The sequence below is a fragment of the Theobroma cacao genome, chromosome 3, assembly GCF_053813885.1.
Source record: "Theobroma cacao isolate CCN51 chromosome 3, ASM5381388v1, whole genome shotgun sequence".
Taxonomy (NCBI): Eukaryota; Viridiplantae; Streptophyta; class Magnoliopsida; order Malvales; family Malvaceae; genus Theobroma; species Theobroma cacao.
In genome coordinates this window covers 4,595,775-4,618,609 of record NC_142641.1, presented here as the reverse complement: position 1 = coordinate 4,618,609, position 22,835 = coordinate 4,595,775, and the positions used below count along the sequence as shown (strand labels likewise).

At 36.0% G+C, this 22,835-nt stretch overlaps 2 protein-coding genes across 4 annotated transcripts; both read right to left on the bottom strand.

Annotated features, from left to right (window-relative positions):
* Window positions 1–3,793: 3,793 nt before the first annotated feature.
* On the bottom strand, window positions 3,794–10,137 carry LOC18596011 (uncharacterized). 3 transcript variants are annotated; one of them, XM_088805036.1, is made up of 3 exons: window positions 10,006–10,117; window positions 8,007–8,879; window positions 3,794–5,815 (listed from the first exon to the last, which is right to left on the bottom strand). In XM_088805036.1, the coding sequence occupies exon 3, from the start codon at window positions 5,191–5,193 to the stop codon at window positions 3,964–3,966; it is 1,230 nt and encodes a 409-aa protein (XP_088661162.1). In that variant the 5' UTR covers window positions 5,194–5,815; window positions 8,007–8,879; window positions 10,006–10,117; the 3' UTR covers window positions 3,794–3,963. The 3 variants fall into 3 exon arrangements, with proteins under 3 accessions (XP_088661162.1, XP_088661163.1, XP_088661164.1); XM_088805037.1 differs by lacking the exon at window positions 8,007–8,879 and having other exon boundaries at window positions 10,006–10,137; XM_088805038.1 differs by lacking the exons at window positions 8,007–8,879; window positions 10,006–10,117 and adding an exon at window positions 5,912–7,071.
* Window positions 8,915–21,054, bottom strand: LOC18604274 (loganic acid O-methyltransferase-like). Its single transcript, XM_088804365.1, has 4 exons — window positions 20,724–21,054; window positions 20,610–20,644; window positions 11,923–12,066; window positions 8,915–10,662 (listed from the first exon to the last, which is right to left on the bottom strand). The coding sequence occupies exons 1-4, from the start codon at window positions 21,052–21,054 to the stop codon at window positions 9,937–9,939; spliced, it is 1,236 nt and encodes a 411-aa protein (XP_088660491.1). The 3' UTR covers window positions 8,915–9,936.
* Between the last annotated feature and the right edge of the window lie 1,781 nt (window positions 21,055–22,835).

Genomic DNA, 22,835 nt, shown 5'->3' with positions numbered 1-22,835 from the left:
CTGTCCAATTGCTTAGCTCCTCTCCTGGCAGTACTGGATACACCACAGGGATCTTCTCATCAGGTTCTTCATCTCTGATCATATGGATTGATAGCTCATCAAATATCCGTAGAACTTGATTGACCTTTGGTGGCGCTTCGGGATGAATGAAACCTGCAGAGCGAAAAGTCTCATATAGGTGTGGGATTGTCCGTTCCCCGAATTATTCTTCCTTTCCCTCAAGTTGAGCCATCCTTTTAATCTTCTTTTGAGCTGTCAGTTTCCTCCTCTCTTCTTTGGTAGGCTTGTACCCCAAACCAAACCTTTCTTCGTTCTTCATTGGAGTAAGAGGACGGTTAATTCCTTGTAAATTCTTTCCTAACCCCAAACCAGCACGGCATCCTTTACCCACAGTCTGCTTAACTCCCATTTTAGTGGCTACTAACAAACGAGGGGTCGGTATCACTTTTCTTTCCCCCACATAAGTAGCATTAACAAATTCAAAAGATCTGAAAGAGCATTCTGGGACTTCTTCTGTTGCCTTTACATAGGGAGCAGATGATGGTTGAATAGCCAGTATGTCTTCTTTCGCACATACACTTATCAGTTGGCCTTCAGCTATGAACTTAACCTTTTGGTGAAGGGAAGATGGTATGGCTCCAGCCATATGAATCCATGGACGCCCTAACAAGCAATTGTATGACGGGGCAATGTCCATGACTTGAAATTGGACCTCAAAAATGCAAGGGCCAATTTTTATTGGTAGTTCAATGTCCCCTACCACCTCCCTTGTGGTCCCGTCGAAAGCCCTTACAACCATGCGGCTGGTTCTCATATACGACACATCTACTGGCAACTTGGTTAAAGTAGAGCGAGGCATGACATTTAAAGCGGAACCATTATCGACCAAAACCCTAAGTACGGCATGGTCCTTGCATTTGATGGTAATGTGCAGCGCTTTGTTACTTCCTCGACCACCCGATGGTATTTCTTCATCATTAAAGGCAATGAAGTTTCCCACTGTAATGTTCCCCACGATGTGGTCTAACGTTTCCACTGAGATATCTTGTGCCACATAAGATTGGTTCAAGACTTTGAGCAGTGCGTTCCTGTGTGCTTCCGAATTCAACAGTAAAGACAACAACGAGATGCGAGCGGGCATCTTGGTTAATTGTTCTACCACGCTGTATTCACTGTGTTTGATAAACTTGAGAAATTCACCCGCTTCTTTCTCGATGACAGGATTTTTGACCTCATTGTTCGGGGCAACTACGGATTCGTCAATTTGGTCTTTGGAAAAGGTATCTGCTTTCTTTAGGCCTCCCTCTCCCTGTGTTGGTTTCCCTTTTCCAACTCTTTCTGCTACCTTAGGGGAATAACATCGCCCGCTTCGCGTTATACCCCCCACACCAGTTAGGTCTTCAAAAGATGCTTGGGGGGCGGATGAAGCTGTGCTCAAAATATTACACTCATAATTCCATGGGACAGCCTTATCGCTCTTGTAAGGGAATGGGCTGGGGACTTCGATGGTGATACCATTTCTGATCATAGTTGGGGACGTATCATTCATCGGGCTCCTGTTTTCTTCATAGAAAATGGTGAGAGGTTTAGGTTTGTTTGCCCCGAATGAACTTGATGCCACTTCAACTGGTGTGTCTCCACTTATGGTTCCGACCAAATTCTCTTCAGCTCTTTCATAAAACTCAGTTATCGATGAATCCATCAATTCTTGCAACTTATGACGAAAGCCATCGCAATTTTGAATGGAATGCCCAATTGCCCCCATATGAAATTTGCAAGAATAAGCGAGATCATGCCCCACTTCCTTTGTGTCGATGGGTTCTGGGGTGATGGCATTTATCTTGGACAACGCTTCAAACACTTTATCCATCGGCGTTTGAATCTCATCGATACCCTTTTTCACCCTTCGAATCATCCCTTCATGTATGGCATTCACAGTCGGTCTTCCATGATTAGGTAACGGATTCCCATCAACACCCGAACTGTCTTTTTTGGCAAAATTTAAAAGTCCTGCCTTAATGAGCGCTTGAACTTTATGTTTTAAAGCAGTACAATTCTCGGTTGAGTGCCCTTGAATTCCAAAATGGTAATCACAATGGGCATTCGGGTCATACCATTTCGGAAAGGGTGGTCGGAGTGGTTCTAAAGGGGTTCGAGCAAGGAGTCGATTTTCTATGAGTTGTGGCAGCAATGTAGTGTAAGGGACTGGAATAGAATCAAACTTTGGTCTTTCTGGGGTGATTTTAGGTCCTCTTTGACCATGGCCAGGATTATTTATTGAAGCTACCGGTCTTGGTGGTGGAGTTTGTGGAAGGACATTGGTTTGAAATGTTGGTTGCGGGACGGGTTGGTACACATATGGATTTTGTGTGATGTTGCCTACGTGCGGATAGAAGGGTTGGTATGGCGGGTACGGGTAATATGGGTTAAAGTTGTGGGCTTGTTGGTTGTCGTGAGCGACTGCTTGCACATCCCCTTCTTTCTTCTTGGGCGTACTCCCTTTCTTTGAGCTGGCAACTTCATGCCCTTCAATTTTTCCGCTTTTGATAGCTCCTTCTATTATTTCTCCCGATAAGACCAAATCTGCAAAGTTTTTCATGGCATTGCCGATCAAGCGCTCATAGAATGGAGCTCGGAGGGTATTTATGAACAAAACAGTCATCTCCTTATCAGTGAGAGGTGGCTGAACTTGCGCTGCTGTATCTCTCCACCTTTGGGCATATTCCTTGAAGTTCTCGCTTTGCTTCTTCTCCATAGTTTGTAATGACAAACGATCAGGGGCTAATCCAGCCACATGCTTGTATTGGGCTATGAAGGCTCTTGCTAAGTCTTTTCAAGTCTTAATACGGTTTCGATCTAGCTGTACGTACCACCGAGCAGCTGACCCAGTCAAGCTGTCTTGGAAAAAATGGATCAGTAACTTATCATCGTGAGACTGTGCCGCCATCTTCCGACAGTACATAGTAATATGTGCCATGGGACATTTTGTTCCGTCGTATTTCTCAAATTTCGGAACCTTGAACTTGGCAGGGATCAATACATCCGGCACTAAGCATAGCTCGGTTGCGTCCATGGTACCAAACCTATCAACTCCCTCGATAGCACGAAGACGTTCTTCCAACAGATCATACTTTTTCTGGTCTTTTTCATTTTCCCCTGTTTGTGACGAGTCCTTTCTTAGTTTTTCTTGCTCTTTTGGATCGTCTAAATCTGGGACATTTATTGGTTCAGCAGGATTTATCCCAGAATATGGCCCAAATTGCCCATGAATCGGTTGATGGCCTAGCGGGGGTGGTGCATTGTAATAGACGGGTGGGATCACTTGAGGGTGGACCCTTTGAGAGGTTTGGGCATGTGGTGGAGTGAACCCTGGGGGATAGGGTGGATCTTCCCTTTGGTTTCCACTATCTTGTGCTGGTGGGTTTTCTGACGGAGCTGGCTCTTCGATCGCTCTTTTTCCTTTACTGAGACTCATCATCAATTCCATCATCTTTGCTAACTGTTCTCTCATTTCTTCTTGAGCTCTTTCCATTCTGTCCATTCGCTCTCTTTGTTCTTCTTCCATGATCCTTGCTCGTTGACGCGTATTATGAACACGTTGATCACTTGGCTTAGGTGGTCGAGCTATTTTGGAACCTTATTATTGATCATAAACATGAATTAGATGCGTATTTGATGCATGAGTGAACCCATTATCTTTATTTTTAAATGAAAATACTTATTGCCATGAAATGATGATTTATGCATGTATGAATGATTATGTACTAAAAGTATTCATCACATGACACCCAAAAACAAAAGTCATCCATTGCATAAGATATTTGTCTTAGATTACAACTCAAAGGCCATCTAGAAATATTCGCCAATCTTATTATAATGGCTATACACCTCATCTAAATACTTGATCAACTGTTGCTCTTATTTTCCAACTGGAAAGATCTGGCTTCTTAATATGTCCGTCTTCTAAGCCATGCTTCTCGCCTTGTAAGCCACCTCCCTCATTTGCCAAACCAAGTAATCCATCTGGTTGTACTTCTCTGTATAAGCTTGTCTGTACGATTCACCCCATTCTTGGATTCTGGTGCTCTGTTGCTTGAGGCGCTCATATTCCTGTTGATAAGTCGTCATGACCCCTTCGAGCTCTTCATACTCCTGTCTTAGTAATTCGATGGACTCTTGTTGGAATCGCACTTGTCTTCTTAACCCATCATTGTGCTTTTGAAGTTCATTGCCTCGATTTTCTCTCACCTGTATTTCCCTTTGAAGTTCGCTGGTTGTGGCAGAAAACTTATCATTCAGGCTTTCATACTTCCCTTCCATTTTTCGGACTTTCTTTCTTTGCTCACTTACTTCTCTTTTCATTTTCTCACACTCTTTTTGGAGGTCTTCATACCGTTGCTTCCAACTGGCATTTTCAACTTCGGACTTCTTTCGAGCCAACTCACTTTCGAGCAAAGCGTCTCGTGGTTCTGGATCAACTGGGCCACGTAGTGCATCTTCTTTCGGATATACCATGTCCTTAACTCGTTGGTCATGCCATATCTGATATCCGGTAGTCACTTCATCGGTGTACCTCCCTTGATCAACTCGGCTAGTTTTCTTCCAAGCTTGCGCAATTTCCTCGATCCTTTTCAGAAAACCCGGCTCTCCATAAGCAAACTCTAAAGTATTAAGTCGGTGTGTCATCGGTACAAACTGTTCTGACCCAAATTGTCTTCTCACCATAATTGGGGCGTAACTGATGGCTCCCCATGGCCCCATTAACGGTACCCAAGGTTCGTTTCCACATTTGTACAAGACCGGGTGATGCGGCATCCACGGAGCTCTCCATGTCACTTCCACACTCATGAGTTCCCGAAATCTAGAGATCCATTGCTCCTTAGTCCTATTTTCTGGCCATTCACTCTCACAAAATTCTCTGATAGGGGCGGTTTGCGGATGAAATGGCTTTCTGAACTTATCGACCTTGCATTCAAAGTGACTCACTATCCAGATGGAAAGAAGCTGTGCGCATCCCACAAATCGTCCCTCACCTTTTCTTCGACAGTAATTCAGTGATCTGAGAGTTTCCGCTAGAATAGAAGGCGAAGGATTGGCCTTGTTGACGACTTGCTCGAAGAAGTCTATAATTCCGACTTCTATATGTCCCAAAACTTTGGGGAAGATCACTAGCCCATAAATTGCCAAGGCCATCACAAGCTGTCCTTGCTCGGTGTCCCGTTACTTCATGATATAACTACGTAGAAAACTCCACGGGATACATTCATTGTCCCCTTTTTTCCTTAGGTTCTGATCAACTTCCGTCGAAGTAATACCCATCATCTTGGCTAACTTTCGCTTGTGTCCGGTCTTCTGTCCCCTCCAATATATCTTGTCCGGATTATCGAGATCGATTTGCAGGAGAGCCGAGTATTCTTCGATCGTGGGGACCATATCCACCTTATTGAACACGAAGCATCTATACGACGGATCCCAAAATTGCACAATGGCCTTCAACAACTGTTCATCTACCTGGACCTTAAGGAGTCGAGCAATGTGACCATATTTCCTATCGAAATTTGCCCGAGTGGTAGCCCCCCACTTATCCCATATGTTGAGCAAATCGGTGAAGTCGTTCTGTTTGAGATCAAGGTGGACCCTATCAGGTAGTGATGAGAAGTGATCCTTTGACAAGCAATCTCCTTCACTTTGTTGGGTACTCGCCATATGCTGAGTCACTTGATAAATTCCATCGTAACTGGAGGATGGCCATGACGACTCCATGTATGCAATTGGATCTACTCTGTTAATGGTTGTCAGGTGACAAATACTTTTCCTATTATGATGCAAATATGCATATGACAAAAAAATCAAGTTAGCACTATAAAAAAAAATTCTAAAAGATGAATGAAAGTAATTAGTAACCTGATACCTTTATTATTCGCGGAGAAGGATTCAGAACGAGGGGATTATGAAAATTCCTTCATGTGTACCTAGTCAAAAGGTATATTCTCACGGGTGAAGCTCTACCTACGCAAAGGCGACTCTCGGCATTCTACATGCTGAGTTTGGGTTGAAAATGGAGCTAAAGGTTCCCAAATCTCTCCTCAATGTCGTCCACACAGACTAGTAAGGCACCCCGGTCCTCACCCATTACAGGCTTCAAACGGACTAGGTTCGATTTGAGTGGGAGTCTTCACTAGCCCATGCGGAGGTTATCACCTCACGAGAGCGTAGCTACTTAACTCCCTCCTAATTAAGGATAAAGCCCGGGTGGAAGGCTTATGCATGAATGCAAGATGTGTAGTGTGTGAGAAGGAATATACCGACCTTGGACCAATAATTTCACATTCCCCTTATCCTAAATTTCCCGCAATTATTAAAATGGTGAAGTAATAATAGCAAGATAAATAAATGCATTAAACGAAAATATGCAAAATTGATGCTAGGGAAAACAACAAATTATTCAAGGCTAAAGATAACTTATGATTAATTAATGGCTTGACTCTCGAAGTTCCCAGTGGAGTCGCCATCTGTCGTGACGTGCGGGTCCGGGAACCCGTCCGCCAGACGTGGGCAAAAATTAAATATGTGTGGGTGTGGGAGTCGCCACCAATCTTTTTTTATCTAGGTGTGATTGGTCACCTATTAACCCGATTCTTAATCGACGAAGTCCTAAATTAATTTTAGGTCCGTCGAAAGAACAAGAACTGGTCCACGTTTTTTAGAGATGGGTTCGGGAGTGCGGTTACGCACGGAGAAGGGTTAGCACCTCCGTGACGCCCGTTCTACGAACGGTACCATTTTAATCTTAAGTTATCTTAATATAGCCTTTTCTTAGTTTAATCCCTATTTTATTAATTAAAATTTTTTATTGAATTGTCAGACTGAGTTTTTCACTTGGTCTTACGTATGCATATGATGCAAGCGTAGAATGATGTCGTGACTTGTTTATTTTAAATGATGGAGTCGGTAATCTTTTATTGGAAAATTATTCGAAGACCATCCCAACGCTTTGGTGAAGTCTCGAAATTCTCCTCACCTAGAGATATCCCCGGAAGAACTCGTCTCTACGAGCTCCTCGGGGAAATCCCATCATCGGGATTCCCACGCCATATGCAAAATAAGAGTGGCGTGCAATGACAGAATAAAATGATGGTATGCACGCGTTTATTGATGATCTAAAAATTTTGATTATTTGTTATTTTATTATTATTATTTTTTATTTATATATATACTTTATTTTTTGGTCTTCTTTCTAAATCAATGTTTGTTGTTGGTCAATTTCTACTTGATTACAAAGCTTGCCTAAATAATTAATTAATTTTTTAAACGATTAGATTAACTTTATTTAGTAATATTTATTTGAATTAACAAATTTTTTCTACATATATTGTTTTCTAACAATGACTATTTGACTTAATGGGTTTTGAAATCTAGAGTTCAGATTTATCCCGACGCTTCGGTGAAAATCTGTCTCTAACTTCGCACCCGAAAATATCCACCGGAAAGAGGCAACTCTTTACCTCCTTTTTGGTGGTAATACTCAAATATTTGTTCCAATTATATTATTTATTCTTCATTTTATTATTATCATATTTTTTTATTATTATTTTTTAATTTTTATATTTTATATTTTTTAATTTTTTTATCTTAATATAATATAATATATATATATATATATTTGCATCATGAATTACTATTATTATTATTATTTTTTTAAACCTCCAAATATATTCATAATATTAATATTTTTTATTATTTGTCATTGTTATTATTTACATCTATATTTTCATTTTCATTTTTATGAATTTTTATTTATTTACTTATTTGATATGTCCTTTTAGATTATGCATTTTTACCATTAATTTTTTATTACTATCATTATTTTTTATTTTATTTTTTGATTTTTAATATTAAATATAAGTGCCCATATTATATAAATATTTATTCCTAAAAAAAAATGATAAATGCATTTAAATTAAAATGGGCTAGACCCAAGCAAAACAAAACAAAAAGGGTTATACCTTGTTGGGCTGCGATTGGCCCAACTCGGCGGCCCGTGGGAGCCCAAATCCAACACCCCGGCCTATTTCTGGAAGCCCGCAAGGTAAAATCCAAAACGCACCGTTTTGATGCCTGCGAAGCCGCTCAAAACGACGCCGTTTTGCCTGGTCCTTCCAGCTTCTGCTTGCCTCTCTGAAACGACGCCGTTTTACCCACGAACCCTAGGTATGTAATCCCCTTTTCTCTCTTTCTCTCTTCACTTTCATTCCTCACTTTCTCTCTCTAGCAGCGGCGCCCTCTCCCTTCTCTCTAAAAAAATCTCTTCTCTCTCTTCCGGCGCCGGCGTCCTCCCCTCTCCTCTCGAATTTCTCTCTCCTAGCCGGCAAATCACTTCGCCTTCCGTTGCCGGCGTCAAGCTCTCTCCTTTCTTCTCTCCGCCGGCCGTTCTTTCTTTTTCTCTCTCTACCGCTTTCTCTTCTCAAATCTCACCCCTCTTTCTTTTTTTGTTGTTGTTTTTTTTTTCTTTTTTTCTCCTTGTGGCTAACTGCTGTCTTTTCTCTCTTTTTTTTTGCAGGGTTTTAAAGAGCCGGGTTGTCCAATTTTTTGGACAACTCGGCGAGGGGGGTTCTAGCACCCCTGGAGTTGGTGGCCAGAACCCCCATCCCGCGTAGTGGGTGGGGGATGGGACGGCGAAGGGGGTACGCCCAGCCATCCCGATTTTTTATTATTATTTTTTTATTTTATTTATTTATTTTATTTTATTTAATTTATATTTATTTTTATTTTTTATTTTTTTAATTTATGTGTCTACAGAAAGATAAACCTGAGATGTAACACTTATAGCTCTCTATGTGGTTCGAGATATCTTAAAGATTAAGAACATGAAATGAAACCTGAGAAGAAAGCAGTGAGAGTAATAAGTTATACAGGAGAGAATTATCTCTCATTATATAAGCTCGAGATCATATGTTAAAAAAAATTCTTTACCCATATTTATATGACTATTAATCTAATTATTTGTTAAAAAAGCAAATAGCAAATGTATAACAAGTAAATTGCAGAAAAGTATAAGCAAAAGAAGCCTATATTATAAATCACAGAAGTACAGTACATCTCTAATATCGTGTGCTTGTCTTAGCAAAGTTGCAACAAAAGAAAAACCAGAAACGAGAAAAAAAACAACAAGGCAAAGGATGTATGAATATGGCCCAAAGGAGCAGCTTGAATTAAATCAATCATGCATAGAAGTGAAATAGATGAAGCAAGCAGAGAGCAGATTTCTCATCAGTGCTTGCGTTTGAGGATGATGTATAATCCATTTTTTGAGTTACTACAATAAATTTATACTTTAATTACATTTCTTTGAACTAACATATGTTTTTTATGTAACGAAAACTTAAAAAGTGTAATTATATAAATTTTTTACTGTATTTTTCTCATATTCAATAATAATAGAAATGTAATGATTACTATTTTATACGATGTCTATAACTATATTTATTATTCACAATATTGCTAGAAATTTGTATAGTATAGTCCTAAATTTATAAAAAAATATTAATAAAAGTGTCCAAAAAATGTTGCTAAAAGCATTTTTAATAGCGCATTACAAAAATGGATCACTCTAACTCCACTGTAAAAAAGTGTAAATATTTGCTTATTCTAGAAAGTACTATAAGTTGGGTTTGCGTTTTTGCTATTTACTTTTTTGTAATTTAGAGGAAAAAACAAAAAAAAACATTTGAAAACAAAACAAATAATATTTTTGAAAGATTATATATAAAATATTTAATTTTTATAAATAACAAAATGAATGATTTTACTTCTCTTTAGACCAATTATGTTATAATGGATGTACATATTTTAATTATTGGTTATTTTAATATCTATTAAGATACCGATTTTTATCTTTTAATATATATATATATATATATTGCTTTATAGCATTTCTCACGCAGTTGCGGAATGAAAATTTGATCTATCTTCATGATGTTTCAATATTGTGCTTGTACTAATTACCTCATTTGCCATGTCCACGAGGCAAGATTCCAGGGGCTGGAAGATGGGGCCAATTGATGATTCTGCTGGAAGTGTCCCATCTGGGCGTCCTGGAATCAGAAGGGCCATTAATCCTCCAGGGACCATCTCTTTTGCTCGAGCAGCTAAGAAACGCTCCATGTCCATTGCATACTGAGCTGTATAAGCCTTGCCAACTTCGTTTGGTGAATTTGAATAAAAGATCCTCCCACGATTATATGCAGGTGAATTGATGTCACTTAACTCCTGCGGTACCCTTGAAAGCCATTGAAGAGCATAGGCAGAGTAGACAAAATGGAGACTTGCTTTTGGAAACAATCTGCTATGAAAGGAACCTGGAACTCCCGATACAAAGTACTGACGGCCTGGAGGAAGACTTTTAAAGAGCATGTTGAAATCATTGGAAACATGATCATTGAAGTGTACTTGGAAGTCAGGCAGGCTAGTATGCCCTTTGGTTTTGCACTTGTCGGTTACAGCTTCTATAATTGTATTCACAGAAAAGAATGTGTTAGGTCCCGTTGAACAGCCTAAATCGGCAATTCGAAATGTGCTTGCAATGGAAGGTGTATCTTCTACTTCAAGCTTTTCAATAATTGCTTCAACCAAAACTGATTTCGCCTTATCTGCTGCTTCTTTCTAAATTTAAGAAGAATATGAAAAGAAAAAAAAATTGAAACGGGTTAGCTAGGTTCCCAAAATAATCCATTTTGACAATATCATATCACATGTTTAACCTCTCGAAAGACATTTTAATAAAAAAAAATCAACTTAAAAAATTCGATTTCAGATATTACAAATTAAAAGGAGATATACTAGATATGAGAAGAGAATATCTTATAATAATGTATATCAAAGGAGTTGCGCAATAAAGAAAAGTCACATCATACATGTTTTCTAATTATAGGCCAAATATTTCTCACCAATGTTTAAAAACTCAGATCAAGAATTACACCAATGGTGCCATTAATTCTCAATTCAATTGATTTAGCCAGTTCAATCCAACCTCTTTTTTTTTAAAAAAAAATAGAATTTTAACATTAATAGAAAAAAAAGACATGTTACTAATGATTAGAGTTTTTAATTAACAATCAAGGTAAGACAAGAAACTTTGAAGATAAAAACTGAAGTTTTGGCAGTTTGAGCCCTCTAATCATACCAGGTAAACTACTGGTTCAACCAGTCTGATTCAACACTGTTGCTAAAAACAATGCAATCGACTCCAAACCTGAGGAGCTAAAGAAAATAAGATTGTCTCTGGTACAATTTCAGACAATTATAATTCTCTTTGTTTTTCATTTACTAATTTGAATTAAAAAAAACATTCACTGAACACAGATATACATATTTAAAAGAATACAAGTTTCAAAACTGATAATAATACTCTTTTTGTCCTATTTTTATTATTTTTATTTCACTTTCATGAAATTTAAAAAAGAAAATTTATACTTTATACCAAAATTTTTAAATTTTTTATTAAATAAAAAAATATTTTGGTATATTTTATATTAAAATTTATTATCTTCATTTCACTTTTATGCTTATATTTTTAAAATAAATAAATTGAATTAAAACTTATTTGCATAGAAATTAGTGTTTTATAATATTTAATTTTGTTCTATATAGCCAAAGTAAAGAACAATCACGTACGCCAAAAACCAAAAGAAATTAAGATTTCATTTCCACCATTTCCAAAATTAAAACTAATAAAAATTGCTTATTGAATTTTTCATAGTGTATATTTATGTAATGGGTAATTAGAAATGTGCTCAAAAAATTTATATATAGAAAAATAAATAAAGTAGTTAAAGATCAAATGAAAAGTTTGTAAAACTTATAAGAGGTGGCCAAGTAAGCATTTACAACAAATAAGGATATATAGGGTAAATAAAGAAGTACCTGAGGTTTGGAATTCTTTGCATAACTGTTGGGGCCATCTCCACCAGTTATGGGAAATGATTCTTCCTTTTCTAAGCTTTGTTTTTTCCTCTCTCTCTCTCTCAAGTGGGAATGATATAAGAAGAGAGAAACTTGTCTTAGTTTCTACCTGGAGAGAAGATGTTCTGCATGATATAAACATTTGTGGCTCGTTGAAACGCTATAATTAGATACACCTCAACCCTCCTACGTGATAAATTCATGAGTTAACGATATTAATTTTGATATGGCACATCCTATTCTCCTATAACTTAGGTTTCTATAACAAAATATATTTTATTTAATAAATTTTTTTTAACTGGCTGAAGCTGAAGGAGTTGTTGTCGTGGTCCATCTCAATACCCTAATGAACAAGCAATTTCACTTTTAAAGTTGGAGTTGATTGATTTTGATATGGCACATCCTATTCTCCTATAACTTAGGTTTCTATAAAAAAAATATATTTTATTTAATAAATTTTTCTTTTAACTGGCTGAAGCTGAAGGAGTTGTTGTCGTGGTCCATCTCAATACCCTAATGAACAAGCAATCTCACTTTTAAAGTTGGAGTTGCCAACTTCTCAATCAATTCTCATGTAATTTAATATTGAGAAAATTATGAGAAATGGTCATCTTCACAAACCCATTTTAAAAATAGTCATCAATATAAAATTAACTATTTTTACCCAATTTTAGTCATGAAATGACAAAAAAACCCTTAAAATCATTTCAGACAAATTAAATACTCCCAATTTTTCTCTCCCACCATTCTTCTGTTGTGTTCCCCATTCTATTGTGCTCCCCAATTTGCTCTCTTGCTAGCTAACTCTCTCTAATTTTACTACCATCATCATATCTCTATCTATCATTTGGCATATCATCATCGATTTGTAGATAAAAAAGCATGATATGGAATGTAACAACATATTTTTGAGTTTATTGGTTTATATCACAAAACCCACTCTTTGTTTATCTCTTTCCATCTTGCCATATCATCGTTGATATACAGACCAAAAAGTATGGCATGGTGAGTAACAACAAGTTTTTGAGTTTATTGATGTTAAGTTTTTTAGTGATTCAAGTCTAATAGAACATGCCTTGACATGTAACAAAGTGATTCATGCCTTGACGTGTAACATCAGTAGGAAGAAGGAAACTATGGCATGTAATATCTGGTGCTAAAGCTTTAACTTTGGCGTATAACATCAGGTGTTGAAGCTTTGACCTTGGTGTATAACATCTGATGCTGAAGCATTGGTGTGTAACATCTGCTTAGGATTCTAGTGTTGTTTTGTCTTTCTTTTCTAGTATAGTTAGTTGTTGTAGATACATTTACAAATTAGTAGTTTTTTATATTTTGTAGTTATATATATATATATATATATATATATATATATATCTAAAAAACTCTGAATGAAGGTGAGAGTTTTTTCTTCCAAAGTTGTTAATCTCTTGCTTTGTTCATCTTCTTCTTTTTCTAAAAGTTTATATATATATATATAAAACTCTAAATGAAGGTGAGAGAGTTTTTTCTTCCAAAGTTGTTAATCCTTTGCTCTGTTCATCTTCTTCTTTTTCTGAAAATTTACAGAGTTCTTATTTTTCTGTTAAATTTTCTTCAAAAATCAACAACTGGTTTTCATTTACAAAACCCAAAACTTGATGGGTCGAAGTTATAAGTGAAATGAAATCTGTAAAGTAGCAAAATTTTTTGAACATTGCTTGTAACAACAATATTTATTAAACATGGTAGATAACTTGTCCTTTTGTATTTTACTGTAACATAAACTCTTGGAGTTAAAACGTATAATAACTATTTTTTCAACTGTAATAATATTTTTTGAACATGGCATGTAATAATAACACTTTTTAAACATAATCTGTAATTTGTTCTCTATATTTGTATTTCACCAGTACATAAACTCTTAAAGTTAAACACCTTCACAATAGAGATAAAGTTTAAAATCAAAAAAGAATTTGACATGAAAATGAAGATGTATTGAAAAATTATTCAACGTTAACGTTACTATTGGGATGAAATGGATTTGGACAAAAAGATATTATCCAAAATCTTCTAATTTGGATAATTAACTTTTAGGTTATTTTATTTGTTTCATTTCCTGTAATCACAAAAAAAAAGTGTAACACCCTTATTTTATGACTGTTACCGGGGCATAAGTCATGTAGGCTAACTCACACGACTCGACAAGCCTTCTAAATATTTTTACCTTACCAATATTTTCCTTTCATTTGTATCACCTTTATTACTCCACATAATTTCATTAAACATCAATACGATTTATCATCAATAATATTCACCAATTATGATAACATAAATTTTTACCACGCATTAGATTTCCTGTCAAACCCTGTTCTATAAAATAATTACGACGTCATTTACATGCTCAATAGAATGTTTGCATGTTTAGGAAGTTCGAGAAATCGTTAAAAGACGATATTGCCCCTAATGGTACCATTAAGTCGATTAAGCCTCGAACTAGTTCAAATAGGAATTTTGACGTGAAATTAAGAGTTTCATAGTTTAGGGATGACTCAAAATGGTAATTCGGAGTTCGAGGATCAATTTGGAGTCAAACTGAAATTTTCATTATCTAAGGGCAAAATGGTCATTTTCCACTTGGGGACAAAATGAGAATTTTGAGAAAAGATTTTTTTGGCCCCATTTAACTTATTGGAGTATGATTTGAGTATTGAAGTATAATTTAAGGGTTTGGTAGTGAAAAAATTTAATTTCGGTGATTTCTAGAGTGTATGGGCAAAATCGTAATTTTTCCACCTGCGGACAAAATTTGAGATTTTGAGAGAATTTAGATCACATTTGACAAATTGGAGAATGGTATGAGTATAAGGGATGAAAAATATGTCTATGGGTAATTTTTCAGTTTTTGGGGCAAAAATGTAATTTTACCACCCCGAGGGCAAAACGGTAATTTTGCACCCCCAGAGCATTTTTCCAGCACAAGGTCTTCACCCATCATCATTTTTGACGCTTGAATAATGTGTGGTGGAGAGAGAAAGCTTAATAGTTAAGAAATGACACATGGACCAATAATAAGTTGACATGTGTCAAGTTTATATTCATTAATTATTTAACTTTAAAATAAACATAAAAATCAGCCAATTTTCTTTCACATGGCCGGCCAAACAAAGAAAAAGGAAGAACAAAAGGAGGAAAGGAAAAAACAAGAAACCTAGGTAGGAAAATTAAAGGAAAATTGGTGGATTTCAAGGAATCAAGCAATCAAAGGTAAAATTTCTTGATTTTGACTTGTGATCTACCTTTGCCATGCATTTCTCCTTATTTTCCATGGTTAGATTTCATGTTTTCATGGTGAATTCATGGCTGCCCAAATGGGTATGGAGAGAGAATGAAGTTAGATTAATTTGATTTTTAGTTATATTAGTGTTTTAAGTTAGTTTAGCATATTTAGAAATAAAACAACAAGAAAAGAATTCATTTTCCTTCATTACCATTATTGGCCAAATTTTCTAGGGAAATATTGGCTGCTGATCTTGATGTTTATTTGAGGAATTATGATGAATAATGATGAATTATGAGCCTAGAAAAATAATGGGAATTTTCGGAGCAAAAATACGAATTTTTACCCACTAGGGGTATTTTCGTAATTTGCTATCGGGACTGATAATTTGCACCACACTGAGGAACATTAAGTCAATTTGGGTGCAATTGAGGTATAGAAACTGAAAAAAATTAATTTGGAGTTTAAACGGACGCGCATTTTGATTTATCGAGTAAAAGATCGAAATAGGCTAACATCTCGTTTAGGCAAAATTTAGATATTTTGCACTTCATATCATGCATTAGTAGTATAAATTAGTTTATTTTGGTTTAGTACCAAAGTAGTAAACCTCTTAATTGTGCAATTTGTCAAGGTGGCGAATCCTCTGGCAAGAGCAAAGAAATCGCACTCGAGGAGTAATGTTAGAGTACTCGAATTTAGTTTTCGGAAACTATGAGTAAACTTATTATCGTCTTAATTATCTAGAGTAGTTTTATACAATTGTGTGATTTTATGAAAAATGGGTTTAAATGGTAAATTGCTATGTTTTAAGAGAAATTGTGATTTTATAAAATGATTTTATAAATTTTCTGAAAAATCAAATACTGGTTTTGAAAATAGAGTAATTGGAGACTGTCTGCTTGTGTTGTAAATTTATGGTTTTAAATTGAATGGCTTATGACAATAAATGAGCATGAATGGCTAAACTGATTTTGGTGTTAGAATTATTTGTACTGTGTATTTAGCCTTGAGAGGCTAGGTTGCGATAAATTGCCATGTCATGCAGAAAAAAATTTTATAAATCAGGTGGTAGATAAAAGATTAGCTACTACAGTGGTGGGGGGTTCTGTGGGCCAGCCTATTAGAGGGGCACGGTAAACTCCTTTATATTCTCACTTCGGTCGTAGAGGCGCGTAGGGTATCTCCTGAGGTGGGCTTTTTGAGTGCACTTCACGTGGACCACTGCATGAGAGTGAGACTCAGCCAACGTCAAGGAACGGCTATGTTTCAAAATAAAAATATGATTTATGCGAAATATGAATTTTTAACAGCCTTGGTGGACTCGGTTGGATACCCCTGGTCCAGGTGTCCTCGAGTACAGGATTTGGCATGAGCCAAGTTTTGAGTAATTCACGAGCCATATTGATTATTTGGTTGAAATGAATATTCGTGATGTGAAAATTTTGCTAAAGTTAATTATTTTTAATTGTTTCCATTTACTCGCCTTTAGATAGTTTAGATGGTGTCTATTTACTCACTGAGATTTTATAATCTCACCACCCTCAATTCCCCACATTTCAAGTTCGGGATAATCGGTAGTGTCACGACCCGGAACCACGTTTTAGTCCGTGACAACAGCTGCGATGTCCCAATAGGCACTCATCTTCCGAGTACCCTATCGAGACCTCGCAAGGCTCTCGTGTCAGTTCCTCACCTACCCTGTGATTTACTGTTACAAAAATCATGTTTTAAAACAATACAGATCATTTTTTTCGTCCAAAAACAATAAAATTTTAATTTCTACCTCACATGGGCATTTTTGTCATTTTCGTCAAAAATTTCGAGATAGGTTAAAAATGTAATAATTAGGTCGAAAACGCATATTTCATACTTAGAAATAAGTTTTGATATCTAAAACGTTCATTTAAAAGCAAATTGTTGACAATTAGTACTATTCAAAAATAATAAATAAAATATTATATTTTTTCATAAAATTAATTTCTATAGAAATATTCGTAAATAATTTTTTCGCACATGAAAGTAAAGTAAAAATTGTATGAATAGAAATACAAATAACCAAAATATAAGATTTGATCTGCAATGACACAGGGCCCCAATTGACCAAGAGGATGTAAGACCGTAAACTCTTACTTTCTATAATGCAGTTTCAAGTTTAGTTCTCGTCCTACTCGACTATCTACAAACTGTCCTGAGCTTGAAAAATGGATAGGAAGAGGGGTGAGATTATGATTACGTAATCCTAGTGAGTAAATAGATACCATCTAAAGTATCTAAAGCTGAGTAAATGGAGACAATAAAATATCCCATCCCAATATGCATTTCATAACTTAGAAATTTATTCCATCCCATGAAAACAATTATAATTCAATTAAAATGATTTTCAAGGCTTATGTTTCTCATAAAATTTGGCTCATGCCAAAACTCATCCTCGGGGATACTTGATCGTCATCAAAGCATCCACTCGAGTCCGCCAAGGCTATTAAAATGACTTATTCATATAAAGCAGCCGTACCTTGGCGTTGGCTGAATCTCACTTTCACGTGGTGGTAAAGCGTGAAGTGGACTCAAACCCCTCCACAAGAGTTACCTTACGCGCCTCTTCCACAGAGGTAAAATAAATTAGCCGAGTTTACCGAGCCTCTCCAATAGGATGGTCCACGGAAACCCGCCACTGCAGTGTAGGTCAGCCCCACCATAATCATAAAATAGTTTAACAGTATAACAAGGTAATTTTTTTATAATAACTAATTTGCACGGCAAACCATAATTTATGTAATTTCAATACAATAAACCAGCAAAGCATGCTCACACTATCATAAGCCATTTGAATTAAAAATACAATTCATACTTAACAACCACAATCTCCATGTACTCTATTTAAAAAAATAACATTCATCATTAATTTAAAACAATTTATAAAACCATTTTATAAAAACACATTTATTTATAAAACACAAATTTTATCCTTTTTAAATCCATTTTTCATAAAATTTATAAAATTTCATAAAAACTACCTTAGATAAATTAAATGATAATAAGTTTACTCATAGTATTAGGAGTAGAAATACTCTTATCCTCCGCCCTCGGGTGTAGTCTCTTACCTGAAACAATTGACTCACCACCTATCCATAATCCATGACACAAAATTCAATAAATTGTGTCATTTTATCATAAATTATTTCAGGCTTTTATCCATGCGTATGCACTAGATAGGGTTTGAAATGTCTGGACAATCGCTTAATTGCGGTGTCCGACCTAACTCGTCTATACACGGTGTAAATTCTTAAAATCCTCAATTCAACTCGAATTCCATCCATTTCAATTTCAATTATCCAATTATATCCACAATACCTCAATGACTGTGAATTTGGTCCAATTTATCAGTCCGGATTATAAATTACGCTTTTACCCATAGTGGGTAAAAATTTCAATTTATTGCACCGAAAATTCCCATTTAATTTCCAACCTCATAATTCATCATTTTTTCACCCAATTCTCTTAAAATAAAGTCAACCTCATCCTCACATACCATTGGCTAAATTCGGCCTAGAGAAATTCATGGAGAAAATAAATATTTTTCTTGTTGTTTTACTCATAAACATGCTAAACTAACACTAAACACTAACATAGCTCAAAATCAAATTTATCTAACAACTTTCTCTCTCTAAACTCATATGACCAGAATTGAAATCATCCTCAAATCACATGATTCAACCATGGAAAATGATGGGAAATGCATGGAAAAGGTAAAGCACAAGACAAATTTAAGAAATGTTACCTTTTTTTCACTTGATTTTTGAATTTCTACCTATTTTCCCTTTAAATTTCTTGGCTAGGGTTTTATTTTCTCCTTTCTCTCTCTTGTTTCTTGCTTGGCCGAATGTTGAAGAAGAAGAATGGGTTATGGGCTGATTTTTTTTTATGCTTTTTTATTAGTTTAAGGAAATAATATTATTTTATTCATATTTTGAATATTTTATTAATTCATTTTTTTTTCTAGCCATCCACTTGTCCTACTTTTTCCACCAAGCATTCCCTTTGACTTATCCAAGTCTTAAGTGAAATTTTCAGATTTTCCCAAAGTTTTGGTGGAGTAAATTTTTTAAAATTACACTTTTGCCCCCGAACTTTTTAAAAATTACATTTTTACCTCAAAAATTGAAAATTTGCCATAATGCATAATTTTCACTCCTTATACTCATGTCACACTCCAAATAATTAAATTTGATCAAAATCCTTTCAAAAATTAAATTTTTGATTCCGGGTGGTAAAATTTCCATTTTCCCCTTATACTCTAAAAATTCTGAAAACTCATATTTTTCAGTACTAAATCTTCCAATTGTACTTCAATACTCATGTCATACTCAAACATGTCAAATGGGGCTAAGAAAATCTTTTCTAAAAATTCCCATTTTGTCCTCAAATTGCAAAATGACCATTTTACCTCTAGATAGTGAAAATTCTGATTTGACTCCAAATTGATCCTCGAACTTCGTATTACCATTTTGAGTTATCTCTGAATTGTGAAACTCTTAATTTCACTTTAAAATTCTTATTTGAACTAGTTCGAGGCTTAATCGACTTAATAATACCATTAAGGGCAATATCGTCTTTTAACGATTCCTCGAACTTCCTAAATATGCAAACATTCTATTGAGCATGTAAATGACATCGTAATTATTTTATAAAATAGGGTTTGACAACACTATCCCCCTTAAAATAAAATTTTGTCCTCAAAATTTCACTCATCGAACTCAAAGAAAATACAGGGGTATTGTCTCCAATCATTTCACATACTTCATATTTACCTTTACTTGGCTATTGCATCTTGTGCAGTACCATAATTCCTAAGAGTCACCCTTTTTTTTTCCAATTATCTTTCAAGTATTTAACATATCTTATATCCTCACTTCATTCCAATATTGAGTTGTTGCCTAAAACTTGGACTTATTTGAATTATATATACCCCAAGCATTTCTTTTCCAATTTCCACAATATATATATTAAGAAACTTCCATTGCAATTTTCCATATAAAGTCATTTGCTAAATTATTCTTGAAACCCTTACTTACACTCTCATTATTTGATATTTACATATCTTATCACTATCTCCTACTTTCATATATTATTTCACTCACTTTTCTCCAGGTTGGACTCGTGCTTCATCTTCCATTACAGCAAAAACCTTTGTTGAAGAACGAGTCTGTGGTCTAGTTGGCGAATATGTAGGGGTGTTACTTTCCACATTAGACTGTGCAGCTACTCCCTGCCTCGGGTGTACTCTAGAGGAATCTTTCCTCTGTATATCTATATAAGTTGTTGGAGGTGGAGCAGCTACAGTAGCCTATCCGTACTGTGGGCAATTACTTGATGTGACCCGACTGACCACATCGATAACATCGTACGGGCTCCTTACACGGTCTGACACCATATTTTCGACAATTTCAGCATTTATCAAAATCTCTTAAACTTTTCCCAGAAGTAGTCGTCACAGACTTACTAAATTTCAAAGGTCTCTGCTGTGTCTGTGAAAATGAAGGTCGAGAAGATGTTACTGGGGCAGAAGTAGTGCTTCTTGAAACAGATGAATCTTTGCCCCTTTTTAGTGGCTGACTAGAGAACACACTCGGATTTCTCCTCTTTGCCAACTCAGCTTGCATTCTCCTATTTTTGTTCGTGAGCTTCTCGGCCCTTAGAGCCATCTGTACTACTTCCTTATGGGGCTCCCTACCGATTACCGTCATCCGTTCCTTGATCTCATTACGGAGCCCTTCTTCAAAATAGCTTGCCTGATCCTGCTCCGATTTGACCAAATCAGGCACGTATAACATCCGCTCGTTAAAACGAGCTTCGTATTCCTCTACCGACAAATTTTCTTGTTTCAAGCTCAGAAAGAGTCTATTCTCTTTTCTTTCTGGTGAAAATAGGTGAAATACTAGTTGTTAAATTCCCTCAGAAAATCTACCCAAGTTAGTGGAGCGGTGGAGCGGGACTTTACAAAATTCCACCATGTACAAGCTCTTTTCTCCAATAACCGTGTGGTCACCATCAGTTTCATATCGTCATCCAATCTCATGTCAGAGAAAGTCTCCGACACCTGGTTAATCCAGTCCTTGGCCACAGTCGCATCTAACTCACCCGTGAAAGATACGCAGCCAAGCTGCCTAGCCTCCTTCAGTTTCTTAGAGATAGACACATCTTGTACTAGGGGTACTGAAGGAGTAACTGGTGGCACTATCGGTGGAACTTGACCAGCCATAGCAGCAAAGAAAGCTGCCATCCCCTGAATTGCCTCGGGAGGCATGGCAGGAATGCCAATAGGTGGCGGAGGAGGTGGAGGAACGTCGGTCTGTTCAGTAGTAGGCGCTTCCCGAAAGGGAGAACAGTCGATTCCTCTCCTATAGGATCTAGCCGACTTTGCCTAGGACGACCTCTTCCCCTCCCAGCCGACCTAGTGAAGGTTATAAGTTCACGTCTAGGGGGCATGATGATCTATAAAAGAAAACCAGACAAATCTAAGCAACCTCAGACTCTATATGCAAACCTATACATTCTAATCGATCTAGCTTAACTCGAGCCATGCTGACATTGTAAACTTTTTAAAAAAAATTTAAAACAAAAAAAAACTTTAAAATCATGCTTTGATACCAACATAATTGTCACAACCCGGAACCACCTTCGAGTCCGTGACAACAACCGCGATGTCCATATAGGCACTCATCTTTCGAGTACCCTATCGAGACCTCGCAAGGCTCTCGTATTAGTTCCTCACCTACCCTGTGATTTACTGTTACAAAAATCATGTTTTAAAACAATACAGATCATTTTTTTCGTCCAAAAACAATAAAATTTTAATTTCTGCCTCATAGGAGCCTATTTGTCATTTTCGTCAAAAATTTCGAGACAGGTTAAAAATGTAATAATTAGGTGGAAAACGCATATTTCATACTTAGAAATAAGTTTTGATATCTAAAACATTCATTTAAAAGCAAATTGTCGACAATTAGTACTATTCAAAAATAATAAATAAAATATTATATTTTTTCATAAAATTAATTTCTATAGAAATATTCGTAAATAATTTTTTCGCACATGAAAGTAAAGTAAAAATTGTATGAATAGAAATACAGATAACCAAAATATAAGATTTGATCTGCAATGACACGTGGGTCCCAATTGACCAAGAGGATGTAAGACCGTGAACTCTTACTTTCTGTAATGCAGTTTTGAGCTTAGTTCTCGTTCTACTCGACTATCGACAAACTGTCCTGAGCTTGAAAAATGGATAGGAAGAAGGGTGAGATTATGATTACATAATCCTAGTGAGTAAACAAATACCATCTAAAGTATCTAAAGTCGAGTAAATGGAGACAATAAAATATCCCATCCCAATATGCATTTCATAACTTAGAAATTTATTCCATCCCATGAAAACAATTATAATTCAATTAAAATGATTTTCAAGGCTTATGTTTCTCATAAAATTTGGCTTATGCCAAAACTGATCCTCGGGGATACTTGATCGTCATCAAAGCATCCACTCGAGTCCGCCAAGGTTGTTAAAATGACTTATTCATATAAAACAATCGTACCTTGGCATTGGCTGAATCTC

Coding starts and splice junctions, on each gene's coding strand:
- LOC18596011 (XM_088805037.1), bottom strand. CDS start 5,193: ATGGCCTTGGCAATTTATGGGCTAGTGATCTTCCCCAAAGTTTTGGGA.
- LOC18604274 (XM_088804365.1), bottom strand. CDS start 21,054: ATGTTATACGTGCCTGATTTGGTCAAATCGGAGCAGGATCAGGCAAGC. Junction 12,067..20,609: donor CGTACGATGTTATCGATGTG/GTCAGTCGGGTC, acceptor CTCTCCAGGTAG/AAACTAAGACAAGTTTCTCT. Junction 10,663..11,922: donor CAAAGAATTCCAAACCTCAG/GTACTTCTTTAT, acceptor TCTTAAATTTAG/AAAGAAGCAGCAGATAAGGC.